Here is a 25,513-nt window from a genome sequence, read left to right on the forward strand (position 1 = left end):
ATGCAGGCGGTCTTGGACAGCTCTACGAGCTCGAGTTGCCCAATCCGATGACCATGCTGGGCGGCTCGTGGTGCGCGCCGCCCTCGCCCTCGTTAGACAGCCCGACCACCTGCGAGATGTCGCCGCCGCCGGCCACCTCGCCGCCGCCAGACACGTCGTTGTTGAGGGGCTCGGACGCGAGCATGACGTTGTCGGCCTTGGTCGACTTGCCGTTGACCGTCACCATGGCCGGCGCGCCGCGCGCGCCCGCCTTGGCCTTGACGTTGTCGGCGCGCAGGCCCTCGATGTGAGAGAGGTATTCCTCGCTGACACCGCCCGTGACATACTCGCCCGTGAAGACGGAGCAGTCAAATTGCTCGATCTTGGGGTTGATTGACGAGCACGCCTGGACGAGGTCCTCGAGCGTCTGGAAGATGGTCAGGTCGGCGCCAATGTACGCGCTGACCTCCTCAATCGTGCGGCCGTGCGCGACGAGCTCCTTGCGCGACGGCATGTCGATGCCATAGACGTTCGGGTAGCGGATGGGCGGCGCGCAAGAGGCCATGATGACCTTCTTGGCGCCAGCGTCGCGCGCCATCTGGATGATCTCCTTTGACGTCGTACCGCGCACGATCGAGTCGTCGACGATGAGGACGACCTTCTCGTTGAACTCGAGGGCCATGGCGTTGAGCTTGCGGCGGACGTTCTTGCGGCGCAGCTCCTGGCCGGGCATGATGAACGTGCGGCCGACGTAGCGGTTCTTGACGAAACCCTCGCGGTACGGGACGCCGAGGTTCTGCGCGAGCTGGAGCGCTGCAACGCGCGACGTGTCGGGGACGGGGATGACGACGTCGACCTTGATCCCCTCGGCCTCGAGCTTCTTACGAGCCTGCACGGCGAGCGCGTCGCCCATGGCCATGCGCGAGCGGTAGACCGAGATGCCGTCGAGCACCGAGTCGGGACGAGCGAAGTACACGTGCTCGAAGATGTCCGGCGCGAACGTGCGCGCCGGGACAACTTCGCGCGCCGTCAACCCATCGCGCGTGATGATGATGGCCTCGCCGGGATTGACGTCGACCCAGTCCTGGAAGCCGAGCGCGTCGCAGACGACGCTCTCCGACGCCATCATGTAGTCCCACCCGCCCTCGACCGTCTCGCTCCGGCGGCGTGCCCAGCCCATGGGGCGGATGCCGTTCGGGTCGCGGAAGCCGAAGATGCCGTAGCCCGCAATCATGGCCGAGCACGCGTAGGCGCCCGACGTCGTCTGCATGACCTCGCGCACGGCGCGGAAGATGTCGTCCTCGTCGATGCGGAACTTGCCCGTCTTCTGGAGGGCGTCGGCAAGGAGGTTGAGGAGGAGCTCCGAGTCGGACGAGGTGTTGATGTGGCGGTGGGCGTAGTGGTCGAGATAGTAGCGGAGGTGGTCGGTGTTGGTGAGGTTGCCGTTCTGCGGAGCGCAAGGTCAAGAGCGTAAGCGGGTTGAGAAGGCCACGGGGTTGGCAGGGACGGCAGACACACGTGAGCGAAAACGATGCCATACGGCGAGTTGACGTAGAACGGCTGCGCTTCAGACTGAGCCGACGAGCCAGCCGTAGGGTAGCGAGCTGGCGAGAGGAAGATGCGGATTTAGCAACCGGAGTCAAGCGAAGGAGAGGAGGACAAGTTGAAGCACACCATGACCGACGCCCATCCCACCGACGAGCTGAGCGAGGCTCTTGGCGTCGAGAAGGTCACGGACCATGCCATTGCCCTTGCACTGGTAGAAGCGGCCCTTGGGACCGCAGGTTACGATACCGCATGCATCCTGGCTGTCGTCGGCGAAGCAGACGACCGCAATCTCGTCAGCGCCTGTCGCTGTCCGTGACGCCTCTGTACGAGATTTGGAGCAGCACGGCGGAGAAAGCAGACTTGCCCACGGTGCTGGAGGAGCTGAAGACCTTCGGCGAGCTCAGGCGCGACGTTGTTGGTCGAGGCGAGGAGGATCGCGAGAATACCGCCTGCAAGCGGGGGACAGGTCAACAAAGTCTGCACAACCTAACGGTGCCCACGGCGGAAGCTCGGCGGCAGTGTGGAGCGCTGCCCCCGCAATGAGCTCGGAAGGCGAAAGAGGCGCGACGACGCACACATGGCTGCACGACGCTGGGCGGGACAAGCGGGGCGAGAGAGGCGTGTGTCGAGGGCTGTGAGCACTCTGGCAACCCGGGAAGGGCTACTGCGCGGGCGGAGGGCGAACCTGAAGAGCCAACCGCTTCCGGCGGCAAGTCGCGTCGGTCGTCCTCGCGACTCTCGCCCGTCCCCGCGCCGCAGAGCAGCCACGCACAATGTTCCAGACCTTGCGGCTGTACGCCCAGCAGGCAGTGCCCGCAGCCGCCCGCCTCCAGCAGCTCGTCAAGGCCCGCGCCGAGCTCTTCGGCACCGTGTACAACCCCGACAGCCTCCGCACCGGCTCAAAGGTCCTCAAGGCCCGCCTGCGAGGACCCGCCATGCTGCGCTACTACGGCGAGCGGTACAGCGGCTGGCGCGGACTCAACCAGGCCATCCCAGGTCTCCAGCTCCGCGATCTCGTCGAGGAGACCCGGTACGCTCCCTCTCTCTCTTCGGCGTGAGCCTGTGCTTGAGTGACAGTGCTTCCACACAGGCTACTCGACATCGAGACGATGCGCAAGAGGGGCAAGGTCAAGCCCAAGAAGGGTGCGTCTCCTCCTCGACCGAGTACTCCTGTCACTCAGACAGACGCTGAACTACTGTTTCCGGTGTGCAGGTCAGGGCCGTCGCGCATCGATGAAGAAGCGGTAACCGCTCTCGCCAGCCGCTTCCCGCTGCTTCACTCGCCTTTCTTGCCGCATCCACCTTCGTCGTTCTTTCCCTCGCATTCGCCTTTATCGCTGTACCCATACCCTGCGCATCCGCGCATCCTCGATCGCAAAGCAATCCAAAGCTGTGTCCACCCATCTTGGACGGCCGCGGGGCGCCGAAGGTAGGGTGTGATGTGTCGATGGAGAGCTTCGCGCATCGACGCTGCCGCAGAAAGCTCATCATGACCTCCGACGCGCCGGCAAGCGACGGTCAACGGCAAGTTGACCAAGTCCAACAACGTCTTGCTCGCGTCCGAGCCCCTCAGCAAAGACGTGTCTGGCGGCGGCGAGGTTGCCGGCGGCGGCGACATCTCGCTGGTGGTCGGCTTGTCTAACGAGGGCGAGGCTGGCGCGCACCACGAGCCGCCCAGCATGGTCATCGGGCTGGGCAACTCGAGCTCGTAGAGCCGTCCAAGACCGCCTGCCCATCCTCATCCGCACACAACCCTTTTTTCCCATCCCAACATGTTACTTTCTCTCTCGTTCGCACTCTCTCATGATCCGTAGTTCTGGCGGTTCCTCTCGTTGTAGTCTGGTATTTTAGTGTACAACTTTCCTCGCATCCACCGCGAAGAACGAGACGGCGCCCGAACCCGGAACGTCGACGACAGCGACGCCAGTCGAGGCGCACAAAGCGAAAATCGGGATACAGAACGTCCGGAGAAATGGTTACAGCCTCGCCGCTTCACACCCTCCAGGACGGTGCAGCCGTCGCGACAGCCGTCGTTTGCGCCGTCGCCGTCGCACTCACTGTCTCCGTCTTGGTCTCCTCGCTACTCGCGCCTCCGCCCTTTCCCCCGCCCAGCTCGACCGCAAGCACGACGATCAAGACGAGCACGAGCACCCCGCCGAGCGCGGCGCACATCTTGCGCTTGTGGCGCGTCGCGGCGGCCGTGACGCGCGCGAGCGAGACCTGCTGCGCGCCCTTTTCGACGTCGGCCTCGATGCGCTGCGCCGTGTCTTCGAGCGTGATGAACTCGGTGTCTTGCTGTATGACGAGCTCGGCGACCTGTGCACGTGTCGGAGCGTCAGTCGTAGCTCTTGCAGTGGGATCGGCGGGCGAGCACGCACCTGCTGCATGAGCGCTGCGAGCTCGACGAGCTGCGCCTCGATGGCGAGCAACTCTGACCGGCGCGTCTTTGCTTCGTTCAGGGCCGACTGGGCCGCTGCCGTACGGCTTCCGACCAGGGCCTGCTGGAAGACCTGCGGCGGGTTGGCGCCCGAAGAGGTGTCGACCGCCTGCTTGATTTCCTCGTCCGTTACGGCGGGATTGACTGTGTCTTTCTTGTCAGCAGCTGCTCTCCTCCTTGTAAGATCGGAAGGAGTCAAGGCGCACCGATCCGCATCTGCCTCCCAATCTTGTCGCGCACCTTTTCCCGGTGCGCGCTCTCGACGCGCTGCCACTTCTCGACCGCGCGCTGCAGCGCCTGCTTGACGCTGTCCCAGTGCCCGCGCTTCGCCTCGCCCTCGACCTGCGTCCCGAGCGTCGCGATCCGCGTGCGGAACGACGTGATCGACGCCGAGAGCGCCGTCGAGGCGTTCATGAGCGACAGCGAGAGGTCCTCCGACGGCGCCTGCAGCGAATGCAGCTGCTGCTGCTGGTGCGCGTCGATCGCGCTGTCGAGCTCGCGGATCCCGTCGCGGATGCTGGCGACCTGCACTTGCTCGCATCCCTAGGTCAGCCGGACTTTCCAACGACGAGAGGGCGAAGAGGGGGCGGACCCACCTCGTTGTAGAAGGCATCGTTGGCAATGTCGCCCAGCTCGATCTGCTGCTCCTTGATTCCACAGCTCGTCGCAGCCTGCGCTCCGTCCGGCGTGTTCAGCGGTGCGTAGCCCTTCTGCTTCGGGCCCGTTCCCTGCGAGCCGGGACGAAGGTTAGTCGAGTGCGCACTCCCGAGGTATGCAGCAGTGCGGCGCACCGGGAGGTTCAGCAGGCCTGACATCGTAGCATAGAGCGTGAGCTCAAGCAGCAAGAGACGACTGATGCGGAGAGACAGACGCGGGTGAGAGGAGACGAGGCGGACGTCCGCGGAAGCGGCCCGAGCGAGGCGACGAGCAATAGCACCGCAAACCGCGCAGAAAGAATCTTCGTGAACGCTTGAAGAGAAGCGAGCCGAAGTGAAGACGGCAACGCCGAGCAGCGGTGGAGCCGGAAGCGCGACATGCGAATCCGCGTGACCAGCTGCAAAGCCGGCATGCACGGGGAGCCAAGGCTGAGGCGCTCGGGTGAGAAGACCTGGTAGTACACAGCACACACCGGAGTACAGGGTATACACGTCGGCGTACAGTTCGGCGAGTGCGGCCGGTCTTTCAGTCCTCGTCCGACTGGCCCTCGTCCGCTTCTGCTCCGGCCTTGTCCATGCCGGCGATGAGCTCGTCCGTTGCGGGCTCTGCGTTCCCTCGTTGCGCTTGTAGCCGTTTCCCTGTGTACAGGAAGGCTGAGCGAGAGTGCGAGGGGAAGAGGAGCGAACGAGACGCACGGATGAGCTGCGAGATTGCGAGGTCGGTCTTGGGCTTCAGCTTGGCGAGCTGCGAAATGTATGAGGTATGAGTACCGTCTAGCCGTCCGCATGCATGCGCCCGACGCCGCTGAGAGGCAGAGGCAAGGTGCAAGCGGGTGAACAGGACGAAACGCACCTTGCGATCAAGGTCCCGCTTCAAGTCCCAGTTTGGCTTTTTCGGCTGGATATTTGTCAGGTTCTGCGAGTGTCAGAAGAGGGGTTGCAGTGAGGGCGACCGGAGCAATCGAAGAGCGGGAGCGCAAGGGGAGGGAGAGGCAGAGGTCAACATGGCAACGGGGCGCAGGGAGCAGCTGAAGCGGCACGCACGAGTTCCTGTGCTCGCTGTCGCTCGTCCTCTGCGATTGCGCGGTCGGTCAGGCCCTCGACCTGCTTCTCGACGGTGTCGTCCTCGTCGGTGCGGGCATGTTTCCTCGCCTTTCCCGTCTCTGGATCGTAGTTGCGGAAGCGGAACGCCTCGTGGCTGCGGGTGCAGTAGCGTCAGTCGCGACCCAGAAGGCAGTACGCGAGAGCGAGACTGACTGGTCGCCGTCGTCCTGGTCGGCGGGAGTGCCTGCGTCGTGGAGCTGCTTGCGCTTCTTGAGGGCGGCGAGCTTTGCCTTGCGGGCCTCTGCGGCTTCCTGCAGCGACATGGCGTGCCCTGCGCGGATCTCGTGCGGGTCGAGCGGAGGACGGACTCGCTCCAACTTGGCGCCGCTCTCCACTCGGCGCTCTCTCTCGCCTTCTGCCCGCTCGACGCTCACGTGCTGCACCGTCTGGACACGAGCAGGGACCGCTAGAGACCTGGGCAGGACCATCCCCAGCTCTACCCCGCGCGCGCGATGCATCTCTACAACCAGTCGCTCCTCGCGTCGGGCGCCATCACCGCCGCCTGCGTCGGCAACTTCAGCGGCACCAAGCAGCAGGAGATCTGCGTCTGCCGCGGAGGAGAGCGCATCGAGCTCCTCCGCACCGACGCCCAGACCGGCAAGCTCGAGTCGCTCGTCGAGGCCAACGTCTTTGGCCAGATCCGCTCCCTCTCGGCCTTCAAGCTCACCGGCGGGACAAAGGGTGCGTGCAGGCAGTCTCTAGGCGCTACCTTGGGAGCCGAAGCCTTTCCCCGAGGGCGCAAACGCTGACGTTGCTGCATCGCCCCTCCTCCCCTCTCCCATCTGTACCTGTTAACCACTCGCAGACTACATCATCATCGGCAGTGACTCTGGCCGCATCGTCGTCCTCGAGTATGACGCGGCCAACAACAGCTTCAACAAGCTGCACCAGGAGACGTATGGCCGGTCCGGCTCGCGGCGCATCGTCCCCGGCCAGTACCTCGCGACCGACCCGAAGGGGCGAGCCGTCATGATCGGCGCCATGGAGAAGAGCAAACTCGTCTACATCCTCAACCGCGTATGTCCCGTGCACCGTTTGACCAGCGTAGCCGCTCGCTCATCCTCCCGACCTCCGCAGGACGCTGCCGCGAACCTCACCATCTCCTCCCCGCTCGAGGCGCACAAGCCCCGAGCAATCATCCACTCGATCGTCGGCCTCGACGTCGGATTCGAGAACCCCATGTTTGCGGCACTCGAGGTCGACTACACCGATTCGGACCAGGACCCGACAGGAGCAGCGTTCGAGTCGGCGGAGAAGGTGCGCTACGGTTCCTTCAACTGGCAAGGCGAGGCTCACACATTGCACGCACAGATGTTGACGTACTACGAGCTCGACCTCGGGTTGAACCACGTGGTGAGGAAATGGAGCGAGCCGACGGACCCGCGGGCAAACCTGCTTGTGCAAGGTGTGTACCGCGCCTTCTTACCGCACCAGCGCTGGTCTCACGCTTCTTCCGCGCGCAGTGCCGGGCGGGCAGAACGCGACGACGGACAAGTTCGACGGGCCTTCGGGTGTGCTCGTGTGCTGTGAGGACTACATCATCTACAAGCACCAGGGTGCTCGGGAACACCGCGTGCCTATCCCCAAGCGCGCACATCCGCTCGCGGACCCGCAGCGCAACGTCATCATCACGTCGGCCGTCATGCACAAGATGAGGGTGCGTCTTGTGCGCCGTGTCTCTTCTTCGACGCCGTGCTGACCTCGGGCTCACGGCAGGGCGCGTTCTTCTTCCTGCTGCAAAGCGAAGAAGGCGATCTGTTCAAGGTGACGATCGACCATGAGGACGAGGAGGTCACGTCGCTCAAGATCAAGTACTTCGACACCGTTCCCGTCGCCTCTTCCCTCTGCATCCTCAAGTCGGGCTTCCTCTTTGTCGCCTCCGAGTTCGGCAACCAGCGTCTGTACCAGTTTGAGAAGCTCGGCGACGACGACGACGAGCAAGAGATTGCCTCGACCGACTACGACAACTGCGGCGCCGGCACCGACGCCCTTCCCCCTGCGTTTTTCCGCCCGCGCGCGCTCGAGAACCTCGCCATCGCCGACGAGCTCGAGTCGCTCGCGCCCATCCTCGACGCCAAGGTCGCCAACTACCTCGGCGAGGACACGCCGCAGATCTACGCCGCGTGCGGGCGCGGCGCGCGCAGCTCGGTGCGCATCCTGCGCCAGGGACTCGAGGTGCTCGAGGCGGTCAGCTCGGAGCTGCCGGGTGCGCCGATCGCTGTGTGGACGACCAAGCTGCGGTCAGACGGTGCGCTACCTCCATCCTTTACTTCTTGGTCCTGCTCGCTGACCTGACCCTCCCGTCTGCAGACCAGTACGACGCGTATATCGTGCTGTCTTTCGTCAACGGAACGCTGGTCCTCTCCATCGGCGACACGATCGAGGAGGTGTCGGACACGGGCTTCATCTCGTCGGCGCCGACGCTCGGCGTGCAGCAACTCGGCGACGATGCGCTCCTGCAGATCTACCCGCGCGGTATCCGGCACATCCTCGCCGACAAGCGCGTCAATGAGTGGAAGGTCGGCGGGCGCGACACGATCGTCTGCGCGACGACCAACAGCCGCCAGGTCGTCATCGGCCTCTCGTCGGGCGAGATCGTCTACTTTGAGCTCGACATGGACGGCCAGCTCAACGAGTTCCAGGAGCGGAGGGCGATGGGCGCAGAGATCCTCGCGCTGAGCATCGCAGAGGTGCCCGAGGGCAGGCAGCGCACGCCGTACTTGGTGCGTCTGCCTCTCGACTTCGTCCGGCGCTACTCGCAGCTGACGCAATTGACGGCGATCGCAGGCCGTCGGGTGCGCAGACAACACCGTCCGCGTCATCTCGCTCGACCCCGAAAACACGCTCGACTCGCTCTCGCTCCAGGTTCGTGCATTTTTAGTTAGCAGCGCAGCGTCTACAGCGACTGACCACCGAGGTTCATAGGCTCTCACTGCTGCTCCTTCCTCCATCGTTATGGCCGAGATCGTCGACGCCAGCATCGACAAGTACCACGCCACCCTCTTCGTCAACATCGGTCTGCAAAACGGCGTCCTCCTCCGCACCGTCCTCGACCCGCTCACCGGCAGTCTCGGCGACACGCGAACACGCTTCCTCGGCTCGCGGCCGGTCAAGCTCGCGCGCGTGCCCGTCCAGGGCTCGCCTGCCATCCTTGCGCTCTCGTCCCGTCCGTGGCTCAACTATGCATACCGCGGGATCCTCCAGTTCACGCCCCTCATCTTCGACTCGCTTGACTACGCATGGAGCTTCTCGGCCGAGCTGTGCCCGGAAGGCTTGATCGGCATCGTCGGGAACAGCCTGCGGTGCGTGGTGGGATCATCGTTTGCTCGCGATAGGCGCTCACTCGGTTGTACCACGCAGCATCTTCACCTTCCCTCGTCTCGGTCAGAAGGTCCAGCAGACCGCGATCGACCTCTCCTACACTCCCCGCCAGCTCCTCACCTCGCCCTACTCCCGCCTCCTCTACACCGTCGAAGCCGACCACCGCACCTACTCCCCCGCAGCGATTCAGAAGACTGTCAGCGACATGCGCGCGGCAGAGATGGAAGTCGACGAGGAGGTGCTCGCGCTCGACGCGAGGGAGTTTGGCTTGCCACGGGCACCGGCAGGGACCTGGGGGTCTTGCGTGCGCGTCATCGACCCGGTGACCGTGCGTTGCCACTCCATAGCTTCCTGCCCAGTCTAGCGGTTTACTAAATCTATACTCCCGCAGGCCGACACCGTCTTCAAGCTCGACCTCGAGGACAACGAGGCGGCGTTCTCGGCGGCGATCCTCTCGTTCCACTCGCAGCCGAACGATGTCTTCCTCGTCGTCGGCACCGGGCAGGACGTCTCGCTCGCCCCGCGCGCCTGCAAATCTGCGTTCCTGCACACGTACAAGATCGTCGACGAGGGGCGCGCGCTCGAGCTGCAGCACAAGACCGAGATCGACGACGTGCCCAAGGTGCTCATGGCGTTCCAGGGCAGGCTTGTGGCCGGCGTGGGCAAGGCGCTGCGGCTGTACGACCTTGGCAAGAAGAAGCTGCTGCGCAAGGCGGAGAACAAGGTGCGTCTCGCTCGCCGCGCTCAGAGTGCTGGGCAGTGCGGCTGACTCGTTGTGGACGTGCAGACTTTCGGGTCGATGATCATGACGCTCAACACGCAAGGGAGCCGCATCGTTGTCGGTGACGCGCAAGAGTCGGTCTACTTTGCCGTCTACAAGGCGGCAGAGAACCGTCTGCTCGTCTTTGCTGACGACACGTCGCCGCGGTGGACGACGGCGTCCATCATGGTCGATTACGAGACGGTCGCAGCGGGCGACAAGTTCGGCAACGTCTTCGTCAACCGCCTCCCGCAGGGCCTCAGCTCCGAGGTCGACGACGACCCGACGGGCGCGGGCATCCTGCACGAAAAGCCCTACCTTATGGGCGCACCACACCGCACACACCTCCTCACGCACTACTACATCGGCGACATCGTCACGTCCATGCACAAGGTGTCGCTCGTGGCCGGCGGGCGCGACCTCCTCCTGTACACGGGTCTGATGGGCACCGTCGGCGTCCTCATCCCCTTTGTCTCGAACGAGGACGTCGACTTCTTCTCGACGCTCGAGATGCACCTCCGGTCCGAGGCGCCGTCGCTCTGCGGTCGCGACCACCTCGCGTACCGCAGCGCGTACGCGCCCGTCAAGGCCGTCGTCGACGGCGACTTGTGCGAGGTGTTCCGCACGCTCCCGATGACCAAGCAGGGGCAGGTCGCGGGCGAGCTTGACCGTACTGTGTCCGAGGTGCTCAAGAAGCTCGACAACGTGCGCGCGTCGGCGTGGTAAGGGCGCTCGGGACATGTTTGCAGGTAGCTGTATTAGCTGTAACTCTAGATAGCCGTCTCACAAGCAAGCCTCGCTGCATCTCTGGCGGGAGAGAAGATAACGCAGTGTCTATGGCACGTCCGGCGCGCTGTTTGTCCCTGCTACGGTGCAGTCCACGTATTCTTCGCCCACTCCTGCCCTCTGAGAACGCCCGCGAGCCGACAGTCCTGCGTGTACTGGCTCCTGCTCGCCCTCACGACCTTGTTGAGCGGGTTCTCCGGGTCCTTGCTCCATGCGCCGTCCTTCTTCCACGCGAGCATCGCCTCGTACTCGTCCCTCCCCTCGGGGCTCGCGAGGTGCTGCAGCCGCTTCGCGAGTCGTGCGACGCCCTGCTTTGCCTCGACGGTGAGGTTCGTCGGTGCGCTCGTGTACGACGTCGAGAGCTCGAGGTACTGCGGCGGAAGGTAGTCGGCGAGGTCGATCGCAGCGTTTGGCGCGGGAAAGAAGCGCCGCGCGGCTTCGGGTGGGCCGTAGACGAGCGGGACGGTGCCGCGCTCGAACGACTGCCACAGCTTTTCGGTTGCATAGTCGAGGTCGTTCGAGTTCTGTAGGACACGAGCGAATTTCAGCACGGGCTATTGTGCTTGAGCAGGCGGGACGCACCTCGAAGGCAATGGTGAACTTGTAGCGATTGATGAGCGTGATCTGCAGAGATGACGGCGGGTCAATGGAGGACGCGACGGGCAGGACTTTCGGGACTCGCCTTTTCGTTCCATCGAGTGTGCTGCCCGACTGCGTCAAAAATCCCGAGCTCCTTGAGTGTTCCGGCGATGTCAGCATTCTTCCGACAGGCGCCGAACGAGTCGAGCTGCCCCGGAAGCAGGCTCAGGAGCTCGTCGAGGACGAGTGTTCGTGCGTTCCTAGGCGAGCAATTGGTGATCATCGCCGCAACAATGCGGTCTTGGCGCTTCTCGTCGTAGGGCAGTGGTGGGTTGTTGAAGTCGAACATGTCGTAGGCGTAGGTTGCTGGCACCGTCGAGTTCAAGCGATCTGCGGCGAAGTAGTCGTGAGCCGACCAACATCCGCTGAGGTTTCGCGAGCACGTACAGGTCATCTCGTACTGCGCTGTCTCGTTCTGCCTCCCGTCGCGCAGCGCATTGAAGTGGTCCTCCAGGCTGCGTCGATTCGGTGCCGACTCGACGCCCCACATGGAGAAATACTGCCATGGCCGCTCTCTCCGCAGTCGCTGCAGCTCGCCGTCTTCAAGGTGCATGTAGCGATCCGTGTTCAGCACGACGATGTCGGCGGAGCGCTCGTCGGTGGTGAAGGTGACGGGGATGGGACAGTCGGGAGGGAGGATCGGGTCGCGGCGGTTCTGCCCGTCGTCGCTGCGATAATGGATCCGGACGGGAGCATCAGACGTGACGCCATCTTGCTTCAGGTCCTCAAGGAAGACGGGCAGGCGCTTTGGAGGCCGCGCTGCGAGATGCACAACGAGTGCGCCGACTGCGAGTCCGCCGACAGCTGCCACCGCCGCAGTCCGCCAGTGCAGCCTTCGCCGCTTGCGCGGCTGCCGCTGCTGCTTCCATGCGAGCGGCTCGTCGTCCGATTCGTGGTCAGAGTCGCCGGGAGGAGGGTAGTGAGCGGGTGCCGCCTCGAGATCCGAGTCGGAGTCGCTCGCGAGGTCGTCGAGCTGGTGGGCCTCGTAGGCGTCCGGTGACATCCAGCAGGAGTGGATCAGGGCGATCCAATTGTAGTCAGCAGGTTTGGTGGAGTCTCGAGGGGAGGCAACCACGGATCTGCAATGCGCAGCTTCGCACACGACCGCGCACTCGACAACAGCGGGAGCTGCCCGCTAGTCTTGCACAGAGCAGAGATGCCCTGCTCGTGGCCCAGCGATTCGATTGCGCTGCGCCCTCGCAGTCACAGGCGTCCGTCCGGACTCTCATCGCTTTAGCGCTTTAGCGATGAGGACGCTTTCTGGTGCCGGCACTTACGCCGTTCATCCTGCTTGACGTAAGCGGGCCGAGTGCGGTCGCAGCAGTACACGGACTGTATCAGTCACTTCTTCAACGGGTGTTGGCGCGACGGCCTTCGCGCGCTTCGCTCGCTCACGGCGTTGTATGAAAGCAAATGCACCGCGGGCTTTGTTCAGGCGCTTGTCGGTCTCTCCGTGCTATGCACGGAAGTCGACGAAATACGAGCAACGGGCGTGCCCATCGCGTGAGCCAATGCCAGACTGGCGGGCTTCGCTCTCCCTCTTCCGCGCTCCTCTTCCTTTCGTTGCTCTCCGGCCTGTCACTCCGTATCTGTACAGTACTGCTCGTTGCATGTTGCTCGTTACGATGTCGAACCCTTCTGCGGCACCTACTGCAGCCACAGCGTCCCCTCGGTGCTCATCTCTGCGTGCACGCCCGTCCGGAGCCACCTACTCGATGCGCCCTCACCCGCGCCGCCCTCCGCCCCGCTGCCGCCGCCCGACGACGAGGCCGACTGGCCCGGATAGGGCGGGAGCTGCGGGAGGGACGAGTCGGTCGAGAGGAGCGACGAGGGGAGCGTGGATGGGTGCGGGAGGAGCGGCGAGCGGAGGAGGATCTGGCGCAGCGCAGGCGAAGGACATCGAGAGCTGTCAGCCATATCACGACAAGGTGGTGTTCAGCACGGGACAAGGCGCCACGTACCTCGCCCTTGATCCGGCCCGCCGCAATCTCGTCCTCCTTCCCGCTCAACTTGATCTCTACGCCGAGCGTCGGCGCGCCGACATGGTTCTTCTCCGCGCCGGTGAGCGGGCCCCTCAGCCCCGGCGGCGGCAGCCTCTGGACGTCCCACATGTGCGCGTTGGCGAGGGGCGCGACGAGGAGCGCGTGCTCGAGCGTGGGCACGACGGGGCACCCGAGCGCGCTGCGGAGCGTCTCGAGGCGCGATTGGGCGAGGGCGGGCGGAGAGGCGAGGAAGAGGGCGCGGAGGTGCGAGAGGCGGACGTCCTTGCGGAGACCCTTGACTGCGGGGAGCGCGACTCTGGTCAGGGTGACACAGTTGCTGAAGGCACGAGAGGATCACGCACAGAGAAGCGAGTCCCAGAACGTCTGCTTCGACACGGAGCCTTCGCGCAGGAGGCGAAGCTTGCCGTCGCGCGCCTGGCGGACAATGAAGGACGAGTCGCCGAGCATCTTGAGCAGCAAGAGCTTGTACAGCGGCTCGGCGAGCGTCGCCGCGGGCGCAAAAATGAGGGTTGTGGGCGGGGCGTCTTTTGGCGAGAGGACCGAGACGAGTGCTTCGGCCGCGACGTCGTTGTCGGCGTCCTCGTCGAGGTCGGGCAGCGCGGCAAACGAGAGGGACGCCGAGTGGTAGATGAGCATGAGGGCGAGTCCGAGGCCGTACGGCGTGGAAGGGTGGTGAAATGAGAGGACAAAGTCCTTGATGGTCGGCTTGGTCGGCTTCGGCGACGGCGGGAAGAGCGAGGTCCACGAGACGAGCGACGCTGTGAGATTCTGCGACGAGTGGGTCAGCGCGCTGCTGCAGAGATCAATACGACGTATCGAACGCACCTGGTTGGTCAGGTCGAGGCGGATGCCCTCCGAGACGAGCGAGAGGGCTAGGTCGCCAGCGTCGCCTGCGGATGCTGCGCCGTCTTTGCCATCGGCAACGAGCTGCTTGCCTGTCGCAAGCAGCTCCTGTGCATCCTCACGGTCAGCCTCGTCAAGGTTGATGACCTTGGCGGCGGTAAAGTTGGCAGGAAGGGCGTTCTGGGTTCGGACGACGGCGGCAAAGTCGAGGTCGGCGGGGACGGCGCTGCCCGGTGCAATCACGATGGGCTTGTGTTGGCTCGTTGCGAGTGCGAGGGTGACGAGGAGAGCATCTGCGGTGCGCCAAGAGTGAGCAAAGCTGTGCGTTCGGGACAGGAGAGGGTGGGGGGAGAGCGGACCGGTGGGATCCTCGACGGCGACGAGCACGCGGCCGGGCGTGCTCGCGAGGGCGTTGACGAGTCCAGCTCGGAGGGCCGTCACGACGTCGAGCAGCCTGTCGCCGCCCGTGAGCCAGAGTCCGCGGCCCCCACCTTCGAAGCACGTCTGGGTGCGAGCGACGATGTCGGCGAGGGTGCGCAGTGCGCGGTCGGGGCGGTAGGGCGCGCGGACTCCGCCGTTTGCGCTGCTGCGGTACACGGGCGACTCGCGCTCGTTGCGGGTCGGCGCGGACGCGGCCTGCCTCCCGAGGAGGAACGGGTGGATCTGGCTCGGCGGCGGGCGCAGCTTGTACGTGAGGGCGAGCGCTGCGAGCACTGCACCGCCCAGCACGAGCGTCGGCGTGTCGACGTGCGCACTCATCCCGCAGAAGGAAGCGAGGGAAAGGGAGAGACGACGAGCTGAGCGGAAGGACGGGCGTCGGTCGAGTCCGCGTGCACCGCCTCGCCGCGCTCCTTCCTGCCTGGACGCGGCCAGACTGCTCCCGTGCAAGCCATGGCCAGCCCCAACGAGGTCGTCGCACTCGTCCGCTCGTTCTACGCGTCCCGCAGAGCCGCCCTCTCCCCGACAGACCTCCGCCAAATCGCCCCCGTCTGCAGTGCGTCGCCAGTTCTTCCGTGAGAGCGTAATGCGAGCTGTACTGACGCAGCTCACTGTGCCACCCAGGCGCACTCGAGTCGTTCAACTTCAAGCGAGCCCTGCTCCTCCTCGACAACATCCTCAAGCGCGCACCCACAAATGCCTCGGCCCTGGTGCGTCCTGCCCTGCTCGAGCCTGAGTCTGCAGTGCTGAACTCGTATTCGCAGGTGCTGAAAGCCCTCGCCCTTTCGATCTCGTCCCGCCCTCTCGCTTCCTCGGCTCGCAGCGACATCCTCAAGCTCGTCGAGACGCTCAAGACGGCGAATGGCGGCGCGGCCCTCGCTGACGCAGATGTCCTGACGATCCTCACGAGCGTCTTGCGCAACATTGGGCAGAGTCCGTTCTGTCGCCCATCGCGGGTTGACATCTCGCTGACATTCCCTTTCTTGCGCGCACAGACGACGATGCGCTCGAGCTTCTCTCGAAAGCCGTACAACAGCATCCGGACAACGAAGAGCTTGCGCTCGAGGCGTTCCTGCAGTATGTGCGCGCAGACGACCGCAAGGGGGCTCAGCAGGTGCATCTTGAATCTCTCGCCTGCACTCGCGTCGCGCGCTGACATCTCGCCTCTTGTACCCTCAGATCTCGATGAAAATGGCCAAGCAGTTCGGCGACGACCGGTACTGCTGGTGGTCGATCCTCTCGACCATCCTCCAACTGCGCGACCGCTCGCACCCGCAAGGCGCCCTCCTCCTCTCGCTCGCCGAGCGCCAGCTCTCGACGCGTTACGCTCCCGCCGACAAGCCAAAGTCTTCGTCGTACGGTTCGGCAGAAGAATACCATGTCGTGTCGCGCTTCCTCGAGCTGCGCGCGCAGTACGCCGCCGCCGCCTCGCCTTCCACCTCCGTCCCCTCTTCCTCGTCGCCCGCCCTCGTCCTCCCTTCGCTCCCCGCCGCGTCCGACGCGCCTTTGTCGCCCGCCGCCGCGCTCCTCGCGCACTTTGCCTCGACCGAGGGCGGCACGTGGTGCGAGCAGAACCTCGGGCTCGAGCTGTGGCGCCGCGAGGCGCAGCTGGAGCATGGTGCCGCGGTGCAGGGCACGTGGGAGAGCTTGGCTGCGAGGCTGACCTGTGCGCTCGAGAAGGGGTGAGTGGATCTCTGCAGACGACTGGGTCGGCGAGACACTCAGTGACTGATACCGGGCCGGTCGAACGCAGCGATACCAACTGGCACACAATGCTGTATCTCATCCTCGTCTCCTTCGCTCTCGCCTCTCCCGTTCCTCCCGCCACCTCGCCCTCCCCGCCCGACTCCGTCCCGCCCGTCTCCCCAGACAATGCCGCCCCGCTCGTCGCCGCCCGCGACCTCTTCCGCCGCCTCTCGACCGACTCGCCCAAAGCCAAGGTCGAGCGCGGGTACCTCCTCGCGCTCGTCGAGCTCGCCAAGGAGGGTCAGGCGCGCGGGTGGGCACAAGGTGCGTCGGCAGCTTTGCGCGTGCTCGTCGCGTCACATCTTTCTAGACGCTGACGATCTCGACAAACGCTTTGATGTACAGCCGACGAGCTCCTCCCGCTCGTGGAGCAGTACTTTGAGCGCTTTGGCGGCAAGGCGTGCTGCTTCGACGACTTGTACCCGTACCTCGCCGTCCTCGGAGACGAGGATGCCAGCACGCTGCGAACGTCGCTCTCGGCTGCGGCGAGTGGCGATGTGACGGTGGGCACGATTTCCCGTTGTCAGGCAGAGGATACGACTGAAGCGTCCTCTTTGCAGACGATCTCGGCAGCAACCAAGGTGATCAATGCGCACAAGATCCTGCGATACCTCGCGCCTGAAGCGACTGCGGACGAAGAGAAGGCAAGTGCAGAAGGGTTCGTTAAGCGCTACTACGAAGCCCTGCCACTCGGTGCGTTCTTGCGTCCATCCTATCCTATAAGCGGCGCTCACACGTCCGCTTCCAACAGGCAAGGACCTCCCCGCCACCGAGCTGCAGCCGGCAGACGACTTTGCGCTCCTTGCCAGTCAAGCCTACGTTTCCGCCTATCAGCTTTCCCGTGCGTCTCTCCAGCCTCTGTCCCCGTGTGTACCTCCTGACCTACCCATCGCAGGCGACCGGTCCTACCTCGAGCGCGCCGTCGTCCTCATCGACCAAGCCCTCCTCCGCAGCAAGTACAAGTACCAGCTGCGCATCCTCCTCCTCTCGCTCCTGCGGCAACTCGGCGCGTCGTCCCTCTCGCTTGCGCACTACCGCCCCTTCGGCGTCAAAAACATCCAGCACGACACGCTCTCGCACCTCGTCCTCGCGCGCGGAGTGACGTTCGCGATCGAGGGCGGCGCGCAGAAGGAGGCTGGCGTGTTTGAGACGGCGCTCGTCACCGAGGGGTGGTACGGCAGCGGGAGGCGCGAGGCGAGGGAGATGGTCGTCAAGGCGCTCGACTGCAACGCCTACTCCAAGGTGCGCTCAGCTTCGATCTACTGTCGCCTTCCGCCGTATCAGAGCGGACGCTGACTTGAGATCGTTCATGAGCGCAGGTCGAGGACTTCACCGAGTTCCGCCAGCGCCTCGATCGCTCGCTCCAGGGCGGCCTTGTCGCGCTCGAGGCGCTGCGCATGCGGGTCCTGCGCGGCCAGCTCGACGCCGACGGCGTGGACGAGGCGATTGGGAGGCTCGAACAACTCGTCGAAACGGCAGCAGGTGCGCCCGATGCCCCTTGATCTGGTTGACTGCACCGTGGTTGACCGCGATTCGCGATGCAGACTCGTACTCGGATAACCGCGACTACAAGACGCTGCCAAATTACCAGCGCAAGGGCTCTGCGTCGGTCTGGGAGCAGGCGGAACTGGCGCCCCGGCAAGACGTTCGTTTCCACCATCCTTAATGCCCGCTGCAGCAGCTGACTCGCTCCTGAGAATACAGGCTGCCTGGCTGCAGGCTCTCGCGGCAGCCTACTCCCGCTTCTTCACTCCTTCTGCCGAGATCCCGACCGTAGAATCTCCTGCATCAGTGCGTCCCTCAAGCGGTCCCGAATGGCATTGTCCTGACACTATCCCGAGCAGCTTACCTCGACTGAGGCGGCGTTCGTCTCGTTTGCCAAGCTCGCGCAAGTCGCGCTGCTTGCGCCACTTGACCAGGCTGCCGAGGCGGAGCAGGCTGCGCTGGCGTTCTTCAAGGGTGCGTTGCGAGACCTTCCGATCGTCAAATGTCTTGATTGACGCGATGCTGCGGCAATGCAGAGCAAGGCGAGTCGATCGCTGCGGCCATTGAGGATGCGCAGGCCCTGCCGTGGGAGGTGCTGCACATCGCTGAGCTGTGTCTTGAAGTGCGTCGTCTCGGCACACGATGTTTACTCTATATCGCTGATAACCCTGCTGCAGGCATTCGCCCTTCTCGAGCTCGGCATCGAGCAGCGCGCCGATGAGATGGCTGCAAACAAGTTGCCAGATCAGGTGCGCTCCTAATGATCGCGCATCCTCTCGCCGGCCATCTCAGCTCACCCTCGCGGATCTCAGGCGAAGCACGCGAAACGTCTGCGCACGTTCCGCAACTCGGCGCGCGAACTCGTCAAGGCCGTCGGCGTCAAGCTCACGGCGCACGGCAAGAAGGTGGCCAAGGAGCGCGCCAAATTTGTCGTCGCCGTCAGCGACTTGCAGCAGTTTGAGGCGGTGCGTCGTATCCTTTGTTTAAGCGCCGCTGAACGGTACTGACGAGTTGAGCGCTCGCAGCTGGACGAGAATCGCATCACCAACGTCGCTCATGCCGTGGTCGAATCACGGCGAAGTGCTATCGAAGCTCTCGGCTCTGCCATCCACCGCAAGACAATCAAGTAGACACGCCTCGCAATAACAACCGCAGACAAGCACATGATTCATGAGAGAGGAGGAAGCGCTACACCTCGGCAAGTTCGTCTTCGTCGGAGTCGTCGGCCTGTGCAAGCCTTTCAACGCAAACGCCAAGAAGCGGGATCAGGGCGCTGCCCACCCAGATGGCGGCAAGGAGGAAGATGAGCTCCGGCCACCAGTCGACCGCGAAGACGTACGCTGCACCGAACGCTGACGGTCCGATGGTAGACATGGACACGGTCGCGAGCGCCGAGAGACACGCGAGGACTTTGCCTGCGTCCTCCGGCCCCGACAGCGTGAGTGCGAGGGACTGCAGTGCTGGCGGCGTGGCGGAGGCGAAGGAGACGACGGCGGAGGAGACGAGGAAGGGCGTGCTCGAGGTGCCGGCGAGCGGAGAGACCATGATGAGGTAGCCGAACGAGGTGATGAGAATCGTCCAACGAGCGAGGGAAAGGTCGTAGGCTGCGCGAAGCGTTCCCTGCTGTCAAATCAGGCTAAAGTGCTAGAGCTCCGGAAGGCGACGCACCGGCATTGGCCTGTTTCTTCAGCTGCTCTGCCTCGGCATCCCAGGCAATCTGCTCTTCTCGTGCCCGCGCGTTCAAATCGTCCGGGCGAGATTTCGCAGGAAGAGGCGCCGGCCCGCGCAGATACCGCCCGACGAGAGGTAGCACGCCGAGGAGGAGCACAAGCTTGCACGCCGAGCAGAATGTGATCCACTGCCCGGTTTCAGTTGGGCCCCAGCCGTACTTGCCCCGTGCGTACAGCACCTTGACGGGTCCCTGCGAAAAAAGGCACGGGGTCAGTCAGCCTGCCCGCTTTGACGCAGACCTAGAGTAGATTCTCACGAGGCCCTGCAAGAGAGCGGAGTCAGCTGCTTGCAACGCCAGCAACCAGGTCAAGAATCGCGCACCGGTACAATGAGGAGCATGGCGCCCGACACAGCCACGAGCAGCAAACGCCAGTCTCGCTTGCGTCCGCCTTCCACCTTGTTCGGCAGCAGCACCCTGAAAGGCCGTACCAGCTCCTTCGGTAGAGCAAGCGTTCGGAGAAGGAGCGCTCGATCAGGCGTTGCCGGATCTGTGCTCGGTTTCGAGCGCATTGAAGGTGGCAGCGACTCGGGCATGAGTGGCATGGCGAGGAGGTAGACCGAACGGGCGCAGGCCATCAGGATGTACGGCCCGATCGGACCAAGGTTTGTGTAGCGGAAGAACGCTGATCCTGTCGAAGCGAGGAACTGGCTGTGAGCGCAGAAGTGTGGACGATCCCACGACCTGCAGACGCGTGCATATACGCGCCGACTTACCAATGAGCGGACCGAGACCCAGACCCGCAAAGAGCGACGCCTCAAAGTTTGAGAGAAGCTGAGTTTTGGATGCGACTCCAGCACAATCGCCTAGGTAGGCGGAAGCAACGGCCATGCTGGCACTGCAAGTGAGAGCAAGTCAGCCCACCCTTCTGAGGCCTGAGATCGGATCGAACGTACAGCTCGCCACCGGAGAGACCCGCGAAAGCGGCCAGCAATAAGAGTGACCGGTACCCAAAGGAGTTTGGGAAGGTCAAGACGCTGCGACACCGAATGTGGGCGACGAGCAGGCTGTGTGTCGCATGTGACCGCTACTGGAAGACGCACAGAATCATGATGAGCGCCTCGAGCAGCTCGGCGGCCGAGCATACGAAGAGGACGAGCTTGCGTCCGCGCCGATCCGCAACGGCGCCCCAGTAGGCCGCTGTCAGCGCGCTCAGCGTACCCGCGACTAGCAAGATACTCGTGACTGTGAGGCGGAGATACGCTTGAGTATCAAGCGCGCAAGGGAGTAGCGGACGCAGCGTACTGATTGTCGTCGTGCGTTTCTGTACCTCCGGCGAAGTCCGGCACGCAGCGAGCCAATCTTCCTCGTCCGTTCCTGTCCCTACGTTGCTCAAGAATGTCGAGAAAGCCGTAGCAGGCTGCGGGAACGTTGCGTCCGCGGCAGCGACAGCCCGGCAAGCGATCTGAAAGCAAGTTTGGTGAGCTTCCTTCACCGACATGGAACTACGGGACAAAAAACTCCACCTGACTGTAGCTCTCCATTTCTACCGACGAAGCGGCGCCTCCCAGGAGCGAAAACAGGAAGAATGCTGGTTGTCACGAGAGAAGCGCGTGTCAGCCGCTGCCAATCGAGGGCACGGCTGCGTAAAGGCCTGCTTACGGGGAACGATCCTGGCACAAGCAGGTACATAGTTAGCTGCGAGATTCAAAGGTGAAATGCGGACCGTACGCACCAGCGTGGCGATGCCTTGCGACCCTCAATCTTCCCGCTCGAGTGCTCGTGCGGCTCAACACGCGCCATATCGCGCAGCAGCGCCGTTCGTTCATCTGCAGCCATGTAGAGCTAAGCGTGGCAGGAAGGAGAGGCAACACAGCTCACCGCGCACGTCGATATCGCGTGCGGGGTGCAAGAAAGACCTGCGACGTTCCAGGGGGAGACAAAAGCCTTCGCCTCTTTGTCGCGCCTGGAAACCTGAACCTCTGCCAGCGCACTGTATGCACTGCCGATGAGCGTTTATGGTGTGAACAAGGTGGTTGCATGAGCGCGAAAAGCGAGAAGACTACGGGGCACTGCGAGAGAAAGCGGGAGGGCAGACGGTCTAGAGCACGCCCTCCGGGATCTGCGAGACGCGACAGCAGGTCAGCGATGCGCTGCGTTGCATGTCCCTGTAAGACGCACCTCGTCTGTCCCTTCGAAGGACAGCGGAGCGAAAGCGGTGCCTGCGCCGATCTGCGCGCGTGAAAGAGCAAGGTTAGTCGCCTGTAAGGATTTGGGAAGAAAGGACAGGGACGTTCGAAAAATTTGCTGTTGAACTCGACCCAATGCAGGCGGAGGGCGTGCAGGAAGGCGGAGAGGCCCTCCATGAGGCAGAGGCTGCGTGATACCCGTCCGACTTGTCAGCATCCAGTTCGCCATCGACGGCATAAAGCGGTCCGGACGCACATGGCGATGGTCAAGGTGAACCACATGGCGAACATGAAGAAAAGGAAGACGACGGCGAGGACGCCCTCGAACGCGAACGCGCGCTCGATCGTCATGTTCCACAGAACCTCGGACAGCTGGGCGTGCGCGAGCGAGAGGGCCCACAGACGCAGGTACGACGCCGTGTTGGAGATGCAGCCGAGGCAGAACTCAATTGTGTCTGTGTGGAGAAGAGGCCCCAGCACCGAAGTCAGCGAAGCCGACCCGGAAAGCAGCAGAGCGCAAATGGCCTCGAGACGCACGGATGACCTGGTGAATGATGACCTCGCCCATGTCGTGACCCTCCTCCTCGGCCTCCTCCGTCATCGCAACCGCGTGTCCCTGGTGAGCCGGCCCGTCCTCGGCGTCCGTCTCGTCGTCGGTCGAGGCGAGCGCTACGCCGCCGTGCCCGTTCTGCCCGATCGCACCGTATCCCTGCTCCTTGATGCGCTGCGTCTCGCGGTACTCGAGGTACGGGCGCGTGCAGAGCATCCAGGGGACGCAGACGAGGGCGAGCAGGAGGAGGACGACCTGGACGAAGGCCTGGCCGCGGTAGAGCTGCTCTTCGGGTTCGACCTGTGGCATACGGCGCTGGGGTCAGTGCGCTACTCGGACACGAGCATGGAGGAAAGCGACGCACGGAGCCGGGCGAGAGGAACATCTTGATGAGCATGTTGAGGAGGTTGGGCGGTTGCGCGCCGGCGGCCTCCCAATCAACGGACCACTTGTACACTATACAGAGGACGAGATATCCAAAGATCGACTCCATGAAGAGGATCTGGGGGAGGAACTCTGCCCAGATGAGCTCGGGTCGCTTAAAGTGCAGGTGGTTGAGGACTTGAAGGCAGATGGCGAACGACATCTGCGCACGCGACCGAGTCAGATCAGGCATCTCTGTAGAGGGCAGGGACCGAGAGGATCGCACGTGGATGACACCCATGACGATCGACATCTTCATCTTGAGCGAGTTGGTGAAGATGAGCGAGTTCTCGGCGCCGTGCCACCCCGGGTCGAGGCCGAACCAGTACCGATGGCTCGTTTGGATTGCCTCAACGCTGCCGACGGGGTTCTCGGGCCACTCCCATTGCGACGGGCCGAGGTGGAGCGAGAGCGAGAATATGTCGTTGTAGATGAACCCGGTGTAGATGGCGAAGACGCCCATGAGGAAAATAATGTAGCGGCCGTAGAAGAAGGTGTCAAAGATCTGCAAGCACGAGAGCACCGTGCTTCCTGTCAGCATGCTGCTTTCGAGGGACAGGAACTACCAGGGGTCGCAGCGAGTCCTACCTCGTTGCCGGTGCCCTTGCGGAACCGCTTCTCCAGGAGGATGAGCGTCAAAGCCGAGCCCGTCATCAGGCACCCGTGCCCGATGTCGCCAAACATGACGGCAAACAGGAAGGGGAACGTGATGACGGTGAACAACCCCGGGTTGACTTCCTGGTACGAGCCGATGCCGTACGCGTCGATGATGGCCTGGAAGCCCTCGGTGAACTTGTTGGTGCGGTGGAACGTCGGCGGCGTCTTGGTCGTGCGCAGCTCGTGCAGGAGCGCAGAGACCGACGTGCCGGCATTTTCCTGCAAGTCGACGCATATTCGCGTCAGCCACCCGCGTCTAGCTTCGGATCTACACGCAAACGCACCGATGCCCTGCGGAGCGCCGCTTGCACGCTCGGGATGTCGCGCGTCGGGACCCATCCCTCGGCGACGAGCGTCTTGCGCCCCTGGTCCCACTGCCACAGGTTGAGCGTCGCAAAGATGACCTTCTCCTTGCGCACGAGGGCCCACCACGCCGAGATCGAGTCGGCAATCTTGACGAGCTCGGCGCGCCGCGTCTGGTTCGTGTTATACAGGACGCTGTTGAGATCCTCGATCCGCGACGTCACCTCGCGCAGCTTGTCCGAGCGCTTGTCCGACGACGAGTCGATCGTGAAGAGCGTTGCGCCCATGGCTGTGCAGAGTGGCGAGTGGTAACACTTGTCAGTTTCCGTCGACAGACACTGCGAAAAGCGGGTCGCACGACGCACATTCGGCAATCTTGCGGATCTTGTCGAGCAAGTCCTGCCCGTGGGCAAAGATGATGAAGGCGTTCTTGCGCAGCTTCTTCTCCTCGCCGCCGGCCGAAGAGTCGACCGCCGAGTCGCGCGTCGTCGACGGGACAGGGAGGACCGAGTCGTCGATCTCGGCGTGCTGAGCGTGCGCGGCGTGTCAGCAGCAGCCCGGGCAAAGGTCACGAATGCGCGGACGCACGTTCATAAAGAGGTTGCCGCGGAGGACACGCCAGAGGACGCGCTCGAAGGTGCCCATACGGGCGCGATCAATGGTGCCCGCCACGAACCTGCGAGCACGCAAGACATCATGAGCCGCCGTCCGAAGATTTAACCCAGCAGTAATGAGGCGGTTGCGAAATGGCGGCACGCACTCGAGTTCGAAGCCACCGAGACCCGACTCGCCCGCGGCAATGTTGGCCTCTACGTCGCCCAAGAGCGGCGCGTCGGCGTCTCCGTGCTCTTCGAAGCTGCCGCGGATCTCGCGCCCGCGGCCCTGGGCCTCGGCAAAGAAGCGCTCGGTCTCGCGGAGGACCTGGCGCGCCTGTTCGAGCTCGAGCGCGCGCTTCTCGAGGTTCTCGTACGACGTGTTCATCGCCTGGACGCGCGCCTCGGACTCGCTCAGGCGCGCGTCGAGCTCGTCGAGCGCCTGCGGGCCCGTGCGCCCGGCGAGGAGCGCCTGCGTCTCCTCGTAGGGGCGGATGTGGATGCCCTGCGCCGCGATCTGCTGCGTAAGGAAGCGGAGACGGCGCTCGGCCTGTTTCGTATGCAGTGTGTCAGTGCCCTACCGTGACGAGAGAATGCGGGTCGACGCGCCTCGTCGCAGCGGCGGATCTGCGAGACGTAGGTGCGCTGGAACGGGTTGATGTCGGGGTTGAGCTGCGGGACGGCCGCGTCAGTGCGGTCACGTCGAGCTGTTCTCGCAGATCGCACGCACGTCCTTGAACTGGACGCGCTCGAGGTGGCCGAGTTCCTCGACGGTAGCATGGGCGACGTCGATGGGGCAGAAGAGCTGCAGGGATCGCGACGAGTGAGCCTGGCGAGGTCCGGGACGGGTGAGAGCGATGGTTGCGCACCTGCACGAGGCTCATGTGCTCGCTGCCTGCTCGTGGCGAAAGCGTCGAGGCGGTGCATGACGAGGAGGGGAGCGGGTCAGTGTCGGCGAGCGCGACGAGGGAGAGACGAGGGCGCACGGAGCAGCGAGGGGTACTCTGTGAGTCCCTCGCGGTCTCCCATCTTGCGCTAGCTCTGCTTGGAGGACAAGGTGGGACGTCGTGCACGAGGTGCGCTCGCCGCCCCGCTCGCCCCTCGACCGCGAACCGTGTCCCGACTCTCGCTGGCGCATTCAGTAGGCAGCTGCAGCGAGCAGATTGATCTTCGCATTACACTCTACAAAGCCCGGCAAGCTGCGAGCGACATTGCGACGAGCAAGCAAGGCGAGACACAGCGCTCCATCCTCTCGCACTCGTTCTGGTCAGACCAGGGCTGCAGTCGAGAGACTCTAGACTGCTGTTCAGCGTATTGCAAGCGTATTCAGCCGGTGTCCGCCGTGGAAGCGCGAGGTCGGGTCGCGGTCGACATGTCCGGCGCG

At 63.9% G+C, this 25,513-nt stretch overlaps 10 protein-coding genes across 10 annotated transcripts; 3 read left to right on the top strand and 7 right to left on the bottom strand.

The window, feature by feature from the left end:
• Positions 1-22: 22 nt before the first annotated feature.
• ADE4 (amidophosphoribosyltransferase) lies at positions 23-2,106 on the bottom strand (the record flags this gene model as incomplete). Its single annotated transcript, XM_076646482.1, has 5 exons — positions 23-1,426; positions 1,498-1,583; positions 1,654-1,833; positions 1,896-1,976; positions 2,103-2,106. 5 exons carry the CDS (start codon positions 2,104-2,106, stop codon positions 23-25), a joined length of 1,755 nt encoding a protein of 584 aa, XP_076507724.1.
• Positions 2,107-2,300: 194 nt separating this feature from the next.
• On the top strand, positions 2,301-3,239 carry RSM27 (mitochondrial 37S ribosomal protein mS33 RSM27; the record flags this gene model as incomplete). The annotated part of the gene is made up of 3 exons (XM_076646483.1): positions 2,301-2,557; positions 2,618-2,670; positions 3,040-3,239. The coding sequence occupies 3 exons, from the start codon at positions 2,301-2,303 to the stop codon at positions 3,237-3,239; spliced, it is 510 nt and encodes a 169-aa protein (XP_076507725.1).
• Positions 3,240-3,519: 280 nt separating this feature from the next.
• On the bottom strand, positions 3,520-4,779 carry JCM10292_007395 (uncharacterized protein; the record flags this gene model as incomplete). Its single annotated transcript, XM_076646484.1, has 5 exons — positions 3,520-3,843; positions 3,906-4,108; positions 4,171-4,494; positions 4,557-4,692; positions 4,756-4,779. The coding sequence occupies 5 exons, from the start codon at positions 4,777-4,779 to the stop codon at positions 3,520-3,522; spliced, it is 1,011 nt and encodes a 336-aa protein (XP_076507726.1).
• Positions 4,780-5,146: 367 nt separating this feature from the next.
• On the bottom strand, positions 5,147-5,987 carry JCM10292_007396 (CCDC12/cwf18 family protein; the record flags this gene model as incomplete). Its single annotated transcript, XM_076646485.1, has 5 exons — positions 5,147-5,259; positions 5,317-5,365; positions 5,474-5,536; positions 5,665-5,818; positions 5,878-5,987. The coding sequence occupies 5 exons, from the start codon at positions 5,985-5,987 to the stop codon at positions 5,147-5,149; spliced, it is 489 nt and encodes a 162-aa protein (XP_076507727.1).
• Positions 5,988-6,176: 189 nt separating this feature from the next.
• RSE1 (U2 snRNP complex subunit RSE1) lies at positions 6,177-10,531 on the top strand (the record flags this gene model as incomplete). The annotated part of the gene is made up of 12 exons (XM_076646486.1): positions 6,177-6,405; positions 6,530-6,741; positions 6,802-6,981; positions 7,036-7,129; positions 7,188-7,381; positions 7,441-7,972; positions 8,035-8,447; positions 8,512-8,589; positions 8,650-9,026; positions 9,085-9,373; positions 9,437-9,769; positions 9,833-10,531. The coding sequence occupies 12 exons, from the start codon at positions 6,177-6,179 to the stop codon at positions 10,529-10,531; spliced, it is 3,630 nt and encodes a 1,209-aa protein (XP_076507728.1).
• Positions 10,532-10,671: 140 nt separating this feature from the next.
• JCM10292_007398 (uncharacterized protein) lies at positions 10,672-12,233 on the bottom strand (the record flags this gene model as incomplete). The annotated part of the gene is made up of 4 exons (XM_076646487.1): positions 10,672-11,115; positions 11,174-11,215; positions 11,274-11,560; positions 11,618-12,233. The coding sequence occupies 4 exons, from the start codon at positions 12,231-12,233 to the stop codon at positions 10,672-10,674; spliced, it is 1,389 nt and encodes a 462-aa protein (XP_076507729.1).
• Positions 12,234-12,877: 644 nt separating this feature from the next.
• JCM10292_007399 (uncharacterized protein) lies at positions 12,878-14,835 on the bottom strand (the record flags this gene model as incomplete). The annotated part of the gene is made up of 5 exons (XM_076646488.1): positions 12,878-13,105; positions 13,192-13,511; positions 13,575-14,001; positions 14,059-14,369; positions 14,436-14,835. 5 exons carry the CDS (start codon positions 14,833-14,835, stop codon positions 12,878-12,880), a joined length of 1,686 nt encoding a protein of 561 aa, XP_076507730.1.
• Positions 14,836-14,967: 132 nt separating this feature from the next.
• On the top strand, positions 14,968-18,875 carry MDM20 (Mdm20p; the record flags this gene model as incomplete). The annotated part of the gene is made up of 18 exons (XM_076646489.1): positions 14,968-15,070; positions 15,139-15,224; positions 15,279-15,447; positions 15,510-15,628; positions 15,694-16,196; positions 16,268-16,524; positions 16,606-16,763; positions 16,821-16,953; positions 17,012-17,101; positions 17,156-17,502; positions 17,580-17,742; positions 17,805-17,905; positions 17,965-18,051; positions 18,105-18,219; positions 18,282-18,367; positions 18,423-18,494; positions 18,558-18,710; positions 18,771-18,875. The coding sequence occupies 18 exons, from the start codon at positions 14,968-14,970 to the stop codon at positions 18,873-18,875; spliced, it is 2,847 nt and encodes a 948-aa protein (XP_076507731.1).
• Positions 18,876-18,933: 58 nt separating this feature from the next.
• Positions 18,934-21,217, bottom strand: JCM10292_007401 (uncharacterized protein; the record flags this gene model as incomplete). The annotated part of the gene is made up of 11 exons (XM_076646490.1): positions 18,934-19,349; positions 19,414-19,666; positions 19,733-19,738; positions 19,798-20,105; positions 20,191-20,312; positions 20,371-20,451; positions 20,518-20,659; positions 20,720-20,879; positions 20,941-21,005; positions 21,077-21,087; positions 21,150-21,217. The coding sequence occupies 11 exons, from the start codon at positions 21,215-21,217 to the stop codon at positions 18,934-18,936; spliced, it is 1,632 nt and encodes a 543-aa protein (XP_076507732.1).
• Positions 21,218-21,515: 298 nt separating this feature from the next.
• JCM10292_007402 (V-type ATPase subunit a family protein) lies at positions 21,516-25,158 on the bottom strand (the record flags this gene model as incomplete). The annotated part of the gene is made up of 16 exons (XM_076646491.1): positions 21,516-21,536; positions 21,596-21,636; positions 21,708-21,790; positions 21,860-22,058; positions 22,141-22,453; positions 22,518-22,739; positions 22,803-23,081; positions 23,165-23,452; positions 23,518-23,825; positions 23,902-24,064; positions 24,125-24,212; positions 24,297-24,679; positions 24,766-24,801; positions 24,860-24,934; positions 24,999-25,024; positions 25,116-25,158. 16 exons carry the CDS (start codon positions 25,156-25,158, stop codon positions 21,516-21,518), a joined length of 2,568 nt encoding a protein of 855 aa, XP_076507733.1.
• Positions 25,159-25,513: the final 355 nt, after the last annotated feature.

Source organism: Rhodotorula paludigena (assembly GCF_050403205.1).
Source record: "Rhodotorula paludigena JCM10292 DNA, Rt_paludigena_JCM10292v1_ctg5, whole genome shotgun sequence".
Taxonomy (NCBI): domain Eukaryota; kingdom Fungi; phylum Basidiomycota; class Microbotryomycetes; order Sporidiobolales; family Sporidiobolaceae; genus Rhodotorula; species Rhodotorula paludigena.